Below are 12045 nucleotides of genomic sequence, written 5' to 3'. Positions count from 1 at the left end.
GAGGAGCCAAAGACAGATAAGGCCTGGTTCTCCAATAAAGCCACTAGACGTCTAGAATGCTAGTTCAACAAGTAAGAATTACGGCGTAAGACTCGTTAACAGAGGCAGGTAAAATGATACAGAGAAAGATGAACTCCCAGACGGTCAGAGAAGGCTTCACAGCGATGACGACGAAGCTAACTTAACACACTTGGTAAGGGCATTCCATGCCAAAGAGCTGCACGTGCCAAGCACAGAGTTACGTCAAGAAACAGGGCAGTATAATCAGGCAAGAATAAAGAAGTCAGTATGGTCAGGCAAGAAGCAGGACATAAACCACAGAGGTAAGCAATGGAGTAAAATACAGAGGTGAATTTCACGTGGCACAATGATGAGTGGATTTCTGTTTTGGACTAAACCTGCTGTTAACCATGTGTTAAACACATGGAAGAAAACCTGCACAAAGACAGAAAGATTGATGCTATTACTTCATTAAAGTTTCAGAAAATGACTTTAAGGGCCTGCACTAAGGGGGTGGTATGGGAGTAGAGGCAACGAAAAAGGGATGCTTAGGAAAGTGAGACAGTTTAACCCTGAGCTGAAGTCACAAACACCTCCACAATTCATCCCGTGCCACACCTAGAACAAAACAGGAGTCAATACTCAAAAGGAGTGGGAGCTGACTCGGCAAGGCAGACAGTTGCTTTACAAATAATTTCTTTTCTTTTTTTCCCTAAAGATTCATTTTTATTGGAAAGGCAGGTCTGATTTATGGAGAGAAAAAGAAAGATCTTCCACCTGCTGGTTCACTCCCTAAATGGCCACAATGGCAGGAACTAGACTGATCCAAAGCCATGATCCAGGAGCTTCTTCTGGGTCTCCCACATAAGTGCGAGATCCCCAAGGCTTTGCGATATCCTTCACTGCTTACCCAGGCCATAAGCAGGGAGCTGGAAGGGAGGCGGAGCAGCCGGGACACAAACTGGTGCCCATTTGGGATCCTGGTGCACTTAAGGTGAAGATTTAACCACTGAGCCACTGCACCAGGCCCAAATAAATATTTTTTCTAAGATTTATTTATTTTACTTGAAAGTCAGAATTACTAAGAGACAGGGAGAGACAGAAAGAAAGATAGTTGGATAGACAGATAGATAGATAGACACATGATTGATAGATAGATAAAGAGATCTCCACTGGTTCACTCCCCAAATGGCCATTACGGTTAGAACTGGGCTGTTTCGAAGCTGACAGATAAAGAGCCATGCCTTCCATGGAGGTGCAGGGCCTAGACCATCTTCCGCTGATTTCCCAGGCCATTAGCAGGGACTTGGATCAGAAGTGGAACAGCTGGGACATGAAGTAGCACCCATAGGGGATGCCGTGTTTGCAGGTAGACAATTAACCTGCTGCTCTCAATATATTTTTTAAAAAGATTTATTTATTTATTGGAAAGTCAGATATATAGAGAGGAGGAGAGACAGAGAGGAAGATTTTCCGTCCGATGATTCATTCCCCAAGTGAGCGAAACGAAGGCCCATGCTTTGCCGATCTGAAGCCAGGATCCAGGAACTTCTTCCGGGTATCCCACACAGGTGTAGGGTCCCAAGGCCTTGGGCCGTCCTCGACTGCTTTCCCAGGCCACAGGCAGGGAGCTGGATGGGAAGTGGAGCTGCCGGGATTAGAACCGGTGCCCATATGGGATCCTGGGGCGTTCAAGGAGAGGACTTTAGCTGCTAAGGCCACCGAGCTGGGCCCTCTCAATATTTTTTTAATTATTACTTTTAAATACAGCAAAATAAGGAGAAAAGTTGGGCTACTATGATAATCTACCTCCAAGCCTAAACTCACAAATCTGATGATTTTTACAGTTGAAGGTAGACTGCAACTTTTCTTTATTACATATGAAATTGTATTTGGTTAATGATATTAAAAAGTGAAGGGTAGCATTTGATGCAGCAGTTACACCTACATCTCCTGTCCGAGTTCATGGGTTCAAGTGGCTCTGTTTAGAATTCCAGCTTCCTGCAAGTGTGTACCCTGGGGGACAGCAGGTGACACCCAAGGACCTGAACCCTTGGCGCCCATGTGGAGACCCAGCTTAGTACCCAGCTCCTCTGCTAGGCATCCAAGGGATGAATCAGCGTATGGAAGGTCTTTATTAGTCTGCCTGTTTCTACTTCCGGCTTTCAAACAAATAGAATAAATCAATCAAAACATTTTTAACATATTCACTGAATAAAAGTCTGAGAAATTTATGTAAAAATTCTAACCAATGTTCTAACCATTCTTTTGAAAAAACTGAGAAGATCTAATTACACTGGCTATGTGGCATTTGATAGTAAGTCAGCTGGAGCTAAATGCAGGAAGTTTTTAAACAATTAACAGAAAATGTATGAAAAAGCTACGCATGGATATCAAATTGGTTTTGTCCCTAACATATGTTTTCTAATTGCATTTTCCCACAAGCTTCTTGCAGTGCTCTCCTCTTTCAGGGCCTCCCCCATCTGTGGTGTGTGCAGCCCCTACCTCACAAACGGGCGCTGCAAAGAGGCTTCCTTCATACACCTGCACCTCGTGGACCTGACCCACTTCTTTTATTCTAACCATCCTGGCTGACAGGCACCGAGTCTGACCCTGGCACAGCCGTCAGTAACGTGGGGACAGCGACTTTGCTTTGCACACCTCTGCAATCCCAGGATCTAGCTTAAAGATGTCGGCTAAGTTAGTCAATCCTTATTCCACGGAATTCCTCTCCATATACAAATTCGGGGGAAAGTGGATACTGTCAAATGAAAATATTATTTTCCTAAGGTAAGTTGACTGTGGGCTCAAACCTAGCACTAAAACTTTAGTGTTATGTATTATGAAGTGCAAAGCTAACCATTTCAAATGAAAAAAAAGGGCCAATTCACTTCTAAATGCATGTGCTACATTTTTTATGACAAATCAACTCAATAAGGTGATTCTATTTAGATATGTAATGTATTCATATACATATGTGGAATCATACATGGAAAATGCATAATCTGGAAAGATTATGCATAGATTAAAAAAATTCACCAATATTATACTTTTCAAAGGTTTTTGAAAAGTGGAGTTACAAATAGACAGAGATCCTTTATTTGCTGTTCACCTAACTCTAGAATTAGCTGCAGCAGCCAGTACTGAACAGATGTGAAGCCAGCAGTCAGGAGCTTCTTTGGGGTCTCCCACATAGGTGCATGGGACCAAGAACTTAAGCTATTCTGCACTGTTTTCCCAGGCCACAAAGAGGAAGCTAGATAGAAAATGGAGGAGCTGGAACTCAAACCAGTGCCCATACAGGATACTAGTGCTGGCAGAAACTTAGCCTATGACTATGCTATGACACAAGTCCCCTAAAATGAACTTATTTTACAAATTATTTGTATGGGCCCAGCACGGTAGCCTAGTGGCTGGAGTCCTTCCCTTGTATGACCTGGGATCCCATGTCAGCACTGGTTTGTGTCACAACTGCTCTACTTCCCTTCCAGCTCCCTGCTATGGCCTAGGAAAGCAGTGCAGGATGGCCCAAGGCCTGCACCCATATGGGAGACCAGAAGAAGAGGCTCTTGGGTTCAGATTGGCTCAGCTCTAGCCATTGCAGTCACTTGGGGAGTGAACCAGCAGATGGAAGATCTTTCTGTCTCTCCTCTCTATAAATCTCATTTTCCAATAAAAATGAATAAACCTTTAAAAAAATTTTTTTTGTGTATATAATTTATTTGAGAGTGAGTGAGAGAGAATGACAATAGGTATGGTCCCATCCATTGGTTTACTTCCCAAATGCCCATAACATCCAGGGTTAGGCCAGCTTGAAGCTGGGGGCAGGAAACTCAAGCTGAGCTTTCTACACGGATGGAAGCAATACAGCTACTTAAAACATCAGCTGTTACAAGCAGCTTGTGCATTGAAATGAAACTACATCAGCACTTAAGCAAGGACTAGAATCCAGGCATTCCAAAAGGGGATCCAGACATCTTAGAACAGCTATGCCAAATGGGTGCCCCTAAACCTAACACCCCCTGTTTCTCAAAAATGTACTTAAATGGCAGAACAATAGAGAGTAAAGGGGGTGGGGGAGAGAGAGAGAAAGAAAGAGAGACAGAGAGAGAGACCTTCCAAGCCCTGGCTCACTGACCAGATGATTGCAAGGGCCAACTAGGCCAGGATAATATCAAGAGCTTGTGTTTTTGCTCCCAGGTGGGAAGTAGGGGCCCAAATACTTTGGGAGATCATTTTCTGAATTCCCAGGTACATCAGTAGAAAATTGGATTGCAAGCTGAATAGCTGTAACTTGAACCAGCACTCCAGCATGGGATGGCAGTGTTACAGGTGGCAGCTTAACCTTATGTGTCACAATGCTGGTTCCCTAAAAATGATCTTTTAATTCCATTTTTAATGACCTTTAAGAAATGCTGTCAGGGCCCCGCGGCGTGGCCTAGCGGCTAAAGTCCTTGCCTTGAACACGCCGGGATCCCATATGGGCACCGGTTCTAATCCCGGCAGCTCCACTTCCCATCCAGCTCCCTGCTTGTGGCCTGGGAAAGCAGTCGAGGACGGCCCAAGGCCTTGGGAGCCTGCACCCATGCGGAATATCCGGAAGAGGTTCCTGGATCCTGGCTTCGGACCGGCATAGCATCGGCCTTCGTTTTGTTCACTTGGGGAATGAATCAGTGGACAGAAGATCTTCCTCTCTGTTTCTCCTCCTCTCTGTATATCTGACTTTCCAATAAATAAATAAATCTTTAAAAAAATGCTGTCACATTTTGATATATAATCAAAGAAGAAATAAACTTTTAAAAAAATTATCCAAAGAGAGCATGCTCACAATACAGAAAAACTACACTATGCTGACCACTCAATTCCAGGTTCTAAATCTACCTTTTTTCAGTTATTAAAGAAGCAAACTGTCTAAAAGAGTAGATGCTAAATAAATAAAGTAATCTAATACCTCAAAATTATTATTCTAAGAGGAAATATGGCAGGATGGAATGAATACAGGCTTCTACTTATATGAACTTGGATAAATCATTAAATGGATCTCAAGGCCAGGCTTGCTTCATTTCTAAAACCAAAACAGCAGGATTTATCTTAGGTGGTCCCTAAGAGGTGAAATGAGGTGATGCTTCCAACATCAGACACACAGTATCTCATTCTGTAATACCTGTGTTTATGGCCATTACAAAAATGACCAATTATACATGTTTAACAGGTTAACTGAAGTGGCTGGATTAATATGTCAGAAATGAAGTTTATGAATACAGTTGCCTTAAGACTTTTAGCAATATTTGTTTATTTCATTAGTGAGAGAGAGTAAGCATGTTTAACACACATACACACAGCTCCCATCCACTAACTCACTTCCCCACATGCCTGAAGTGGCCAGGGCTTGGCTAAGGACAAAGCTACATCAACACAGGTTTCCTGCATGGATGACAGGGATCCAGTGACCTGAGCTTTCACATTTGCCTGAGGATCTGAGCAGCAGGAAGCTGAAGCTAGGAGCTGGAGCCAGGTACCACACTTAGACATGGGATGCAGGTGTTTTTCATTGCTAGGATTGAGACAGGGGAATGAACTTCTCCAAATTATGTATCTCACAATTTGATTGCTTAAAAAAAGTAGAATAAAAAATCTGCTTAGATAGTACTTCACATTGATATTATAAATTAATAGGTGAGAAGAATCTGAATACAACCAATGACCCTTGTTGAGAAAACTGACAGAATAATCCACAGAAATGTATGAAGCACTTTGTCAGGCAATCACTCTGGACATGCTGACAGTGTTCTTAAGTTATAGTTATGTTAAATTTCTCTCCAAACTGTTTTACCCTTAACTCAAGGGTAAGTGACAGACATTACAGATTTTACTCATTTAGCTGAAAATGGAGTGGGGGCAATGGGAGGGAGAGGGAGAGATCTTCTATAGAATGGCTCACGCTCACTGGGATTGGTCCAGGCAAGCACACCAGTGCTACCTAATACAATTTGGTATTTATCTAGTATATTCAGTTATTTTCTGATTGGAAAAATAAATGAAGAAATCAAAGCTTCTAAATATTTAATTCCAAAGAACTAACATGGACCTGTGCCTGGTTATCAAAACAGTAGTACCTGAACTACTTAAGCAGAACTTTTCACAATGGCTTCAGGTCATGCCCCATTTAGATTGAAGTCCTCTGCATTAAGGATACAAAAGTTTAAATGTGAGTGTGCTCTGTATTATCTCTGCGATTCACATCTTAGTGAATACAGAAGCATATGCAAATACTTTTTGATTATTAAGTTATTATCTCCTCATTACTTTTAATAAAAGAGACAGATGGTCAGCTTTTGAAAGAGTGAAATGAGATAGTACAGCTACCAGGAAAATTTCTGGAATTCCTTCCAAATGACAAAAATCAGAGGGCAAAGAGAGTTTAACCTACCTCTCTCTTTGCAAAGGACAAAAAGAAATTCAGCAGCAATTTGCTTGACTCCAAGGTCAACATGTGTCATGAGGCGCACCAGCTTATTTCTCACAGTTGAGCCAACTTCAGGTCGATTCGTCACATCCCTCAATGGTGGTAAAACCTGGTGGCACAAATGCAAAAACCATCATCAATTAAGAGTTCTAGAGTAAGTGAGAATGGAACTGTACAACTGGCCAGTTATGCAACTTCTACTGGACATAGTTTCCTGAGAGACAGAATTTTTAAAAGTAAGTATAGGTTAACTGACAAATAAAATCACACATCAAAGAAAAAGTGGCCTCAACTACTCTGATGCCTGTAACGGGTTTCACGTGAGTAGAAACACCCTTCATTGTACCACCACATTATCTTCAAGTGCACCACTGAGTTTTACTCATATCAGCACCTGGACTACCTTGCCCTTAGCAAAATCCATCTTAAAGTCTGGGTCAAGTTTCTCTTCCTTCCACAGACAATACCCTGAGTCATGCCAACTTTCACCTTCTTTTAGGTGCAGCAGCATTTTCAGTATTTACCAAAAAAATACTATTATACATTGAACATTCTGAATCTGGTTTACTCCAAAAATTCAAACTTTTGAGGGTCAATATGACACCCCAAGTGGAAAAATTCACACCTGACTTCATGTTACACTCACTAAATGTTACACTGCACTAAAAACACTGTATAAAATTACCTTCAGGCAATGTGTATAAGAATTTCATGAAACCTAAATGAATTTATTTACACTTGGATCCCAGTCCTATGTATCTTGTTATGTACAAGTAAATATTGCAAAATCCCCCCCAAAATATCTGAAACCTGAAATCCTTTTACTGGTCCAATGTACTTTAGATAACAATCAATCCGTAATTATTGAGTACAATCTGTAGCAGCTGCTCTAATATGTCGTACATATACGCTGCCTACATCTTCCCAGGAACACTGTCTCACTCCTGTTAGTGGGCTGGTCCTCTGAGGACACATGTGCCACCTTGCTTATCTCAGCCTGTGGTCCCTCACTTAGCAATCCAACCACCCAGAAACCTGTCTCCTGGTTCTTATCTCACCAGTGGCTTTGTCACCAGTGGCAGATCATTTCTCCTTGGAGTACTCAAACAGGGTTGGGAAGAGCAGGGTCAGCAAAGAAATTCTCTATCGTGTTTTGGAAATCAGGTGAAAGAAAGTATTTTGGGAGTGAACATATACATCAAATGTTATCTGGCCTCTTTGCTGTGGTGCCTCGCAGGGGAATAACAGCTTCAAGATGCAGCTGAGTATCTCCTTCCCAGCCACTGGCTGCTAGAAGCTCATCCAAGTGGATGATGAGCGCAAACTGTGAACTTTCTGAGAAGTGCATGGCTGCCGAAGTGGCTACCGACGCTCTGGGTGAAGAGTGGAAGGGATGCAAGGTCCAGATCAGCGGTATGAATGACTAAAAAGGCTTCCCCATTAAGCAAGGTGTCTTGACCCATGGCCAAGTTCACCTGCTGACAAGCAAGGGGCATTTCTGTTACAGACCCAGGAGAACTGGGGAAAAAAATGCCAATCAGTTTGGGGCTGCATTGTCGATGCCAACCTGAATGTCTTCAACCTGGTTATTGTAAAAAAAAAAGCGAAAGATATTCCACAATTGACTAACACCACAATGCCTTGTCGCATGGATCCTAAAAGAGCCAGCAGAATCTGCAAACTTTTCAATCTCTCTAAAGATGATATATGCCAGTATGTTGTGAGAAAGCCCCTAAACAAAGAAGGTCAAGAAACCTAGGAGCAAAGCACCTAAGATTCAGTGTCTTGTTACTCCTTGAGTCCAGCACAAATGCCAGCACACTGCTCTGAACAGACAGCGGAGTAAGAATCAGGAAGAGGTTGCAGAACAGCTAAACCTCCGGCCAAGAGAATGAAGGAGGCCAAAGAAATACGCCAGGCGCAGATCATCAAGGCGCAGGCTATCTTCCCTGACAGTGTCCACTTCTAAATCAAGATCTAGTCAAAAATAAGGTTTAAAAATAGCAAATAAATATGATTGGATTTAAAAATATATTGCTTGGGAATAAAAAAAATTGAAAACTAGTAGCTTTGGCAGTATTGGGTTGGTCATTGTGATAAATGCCTCTACACTGGAAAGCATGACAATCTAATTACAGAAATTCAGGAGAGTCAGTGAATAAAAACAATATAGAGGATGAGTACAGAAGTCTTCGGAGGAACACCGCAGAAAGAGGAATGGCAGCATGAGAAGACAGTTTGAGAAGTGGCATTCAGGGAAGGATTTTTTTTTAACTTAAATGGAAGACATGTTTGGGCACTATCAGATGATTCAGGGCATTAAAAGATGATACTATTACAAAAAGAGAGGGGGCAATACATGGAAGGACAACGTTCCTGAGAAAGTGAGAGGAAAGGGAATCTATGAGAAAGGCAGCCACAAACCACAAAGAGAAGGCAGAACAGTTCACTGCCACAAAGGAGGAGTCAAAGTAACAGTGGTCCAGAAATAGCAAACAGACACTGCAGTGCAAAAATACAAGCTTCCCTTTAATTTGCAGTGAACTAGGAAATGGTTAATACATGAGGGAGGAGAGGAAAGAAGAGTTAAGTATGGAAATAATCAACTTGGAGTGGCAGGTCTAAAATTTAGAGTAGACTAGTTGATAGCATGGTATTTGCTGTTAAATGTTCAAATGTTTGGTGGAGGTCCAGATGTAACTAGTCTTTTATGTTTTCCATAAAAGAGAGAGTGAGTGGAGAGAGTGAGAAGGGCTGGTTGCTGGTTTAAGATGTGCTGGGGGGCCCTGTGTGATAGCGCAGCAGTTAAAGTCCTTGCCTTGAAAGTGCTGGGATCCCATATGAGTACAAGTTCTAACCCCAGCAACCCTGCTTCCCATCCAGCTCCCTGCCTGTGACCTGGAAAAGCAGTCGAGGATGGCCCAAAGCTTTGGGACCCTGCACCCAAGTGGGAGACCCTAAAGAAGCTCCTGGCTCCTGGCTTCAGATTGGCTCAGCTCTAGCCATTGCGGCCGCTTGGGGAGTGAATCATTGGATGGAAGATCTTCCTTTTTGCCTCTCCTCTTCTCTGTATATCCGTCTTTTCAACAAAAATAAATAAAATCCTAAAAAAAAAAAGATGTGCTGGGGACCAGGGCTGTGGTGCAGCATGTTAAGTTATTGCCTGTGAAACTCGAATCTCACGGGGGTACTGGTTCAAGACCTGGCTGCTCCACTTCCAATCAGATCTCTGCTATGCACCTGAGTAGGCAGTCCAAGATGATTCACGTACTTGGGCACCTGCACTCACATGAAGTCCCAGATGAAACTCCTGGCTTCTGGCTTTAGCTTGGCCCAGTTGTGGCCTTTGCAGACATGTGGGAAGTGGACAGGTAGATAAAAAATCTTTTTGTTTCCCTCCTGCTTGTAACTCTGCCTTTCAAATAAATAAGTAAATTTTAAAAAATGTATAGAAAATAGCAATTACAGGGACTCCAGCATGGATGAAATGGGTGAAGATGACATCAGTGGAGACTGACTATTTGCATGGTAAAACAATGCTGGGTTGAGAGCGCTCAGAGAAAGCGCCTCAAGCTAGGATTGTAGAGCTTGGTTTCAGTTGGAGTTTCGGATGTAAAAGCTCACGAAGTCATCTTGGACGATCTTTCATTCCACCTACATCGCAATCTACTGGCACATGTTTTGAGTTTTACTTTCACAGCATCTCCAAGTATGAACTTCCAGCTACTCGCATCCTACCGCAAGCCCCATCATCACCAGCTTCGTGCTTGTCTTCTCCCACCCTCTTAACATTTTACCGCAGTCCATCCTACAAACAGTACAGATAACAGCTGGAGGATCATCCAATATTACTGGGGTCACATTTCTCTCCGTCAAAACACTCCAATGTCTCTCACCTTATAGAAGGGAACCAAAAATCATATACAACCTTATGTTATCTGGCTCTTGTACATCTCTCTTATTCATCTACCATTGTGTCCCTTGAACATATGGGTCATCGAAAAATTCATGGCAAAAACTATAAAAAAGCTATGCACAGACTTCAAAATTTTTGCACCAAAATAAACTGAAGCTTTAATTGCATTTTCCATGAAAAAAAAGATTAACTTTCATTGGAAAGGCAGAGTTTACAGGAAGAAGGAGAAACAGAGAGGTCTTCCATTCACTGGTTCACTCCCTAAGCGGCTGCAACGGCTGGAGATGAGCCAATCTGAAGCCAGGAGCCAGGAGCTTCTTCTGAGTCTCTCATGCGGGTGCAGGGTCCCAAGGCTTTGGGGTGTCCTCCTCTGGTGCCTTCCCAGGCCGTAAGTAGGGAGCTGGAAAAGGAATGGAGCAACCGGGGACACAAACTGGTGTCCACATGGATCCCGGCACTTGTAAGGAGAAGTTTAGCTGAGTGAGCCATTGAACCAGGCCCCAATGAACCCTTACACTGAATCCTCTCACATGCACTGTCCCATCTTAGCAACTTTATATTTGTCTCCAGTATATTTCCAGATAGTTTGACTTTTCTTACTTAGCCAAATTTCTGTTAAAATATTATCTCCTTAGAGATACCTTCATTTCCCAAGCCTTCCTTTTCTCTTGTCTTGCTGTATCTTTCTCCAGAACACGTATACCACCTGCCTTTATGTATTTATTTGCTTATACCTTGTCACTCCACTATAAAGGAAACTCATTAAGGCCAGAGACTTTATCGGTTTTTCTGTTCTCAGAACAATGTTTAGAACATGGCACACAGTAAATCTCAATAACATTTGTTCATAAATGAATGAATGACTCAAAAAATACACAAGTCCATCTGTTTCAGGACAAGAAAGATTTCAAAGATTAAAAGGAGCTTCTCTGATTTTCTGAAAGAAGACCTTAAGTTACATCATTCACTTTATATAAAAAGCATATACTTTATCATTTTGAGATAAAATACTCATGAGGCAGTTACCTGATCTTTGAGAAATTTTCGGATGTGTCGATGGGCTCGGGAACATTCTGTCAATAAGCTGAGAACTGGAGTTAGACCCTCTCTATAGCTGCTGCCCTAAAAGGAAACCACACGTGCCACGTTAGTCTGTTTCTAACAGTGTTCTCTGAGCGTCTGAGCATATTAATTCTTTTTGGAGTTGGGGTGATTTTATGTTTACTAATGCCTGTTTTTGTCCTTCCTGGATTTTCCTACAGTTTCTAGAATTCCCACTGACTCAGCTAATGGGCTTAAAGGAGGCAAATATTTTGTTACCCCCCCATACTACCTTGTTGACTTTTAGTAACACTTACTTGACAAAGTGAATTACAGACCAGCAACTCACAGTAAGTGCAAAACTGCAAATGTCTTTCTGAAAAAATGATAGAAAGTATCATGATTTTGAGAGCGTAACTTTTAATTTTAGGACTTAGGAAGTCTTTATGTAGAAAAGCAATTAATTTTTCCTTTATTTTCAGGAACTGGTCTTAATTTTGGTGTTAACATGAACACAATTTTCAGTAGTGAACCACATATATTTACTTGGTTTCAGAAATTTACCATACATTGTAACAAAATGGTCCCAACCTACAAATTATTACACCACCTGTCAGGAGAG

At 42.0% G+C, this 12045-nt stretch overlaps 1 protein-coding gene and 1 pseudogene across 5 annotated transcripts in view; one reads left to right on the top strand and one right to left on the bottom strand.

Annotated features, from left to right (window-relative positions):
* RIC8B (RIC8 guanine nucleotide exchange factor B) overlaps positions 1–12045 on the bottom strand; it is a 103730-nt gene that overhangs the window by 30521 nt on the left and 61164 nt on the right. For all 5 annotated transcript variants that reach the window (XM_040984922.1, XM_040984954.1, XM_040984932.1 and 2 more), the window contains 2 exons: positions 11409–11504; positions 6431–6575 (listed from right to left, as the gene is read on the bottom strand). In XM_040984922.1, coding sequence (XP_040840856.1) covers positions 6431–6575; positions 11409–11504 — 241 coding nt within the window. The remainder of the gene's footprint in view (positions 1–6430; positions 6576–11408; positions 11505–12045) is intronic.
* Positions 7722–8457, top strand: LOC121159664 (annotated as a pseudogene).

Source organism: Ochotona curzoniae, unplaced genomic scaffold (genome assembly GCF_017591425.1).
Source record: "Ochotona curzoniae isolate NIBS_2020 unplaced genomic scaffold, NIBS_Ocur_1.0 contig_1014, whole genome shotgun sequence".
Lineage (NCBI taxonomy): Eukaryota > Metazoa > Chordata > Mammalia > Lagomorpha > Ochotonidae > Ochotona > Ochotona curzoniae.
This window is presented reverse-complemented; position numbering and strand designations above follow the sequence as displayed.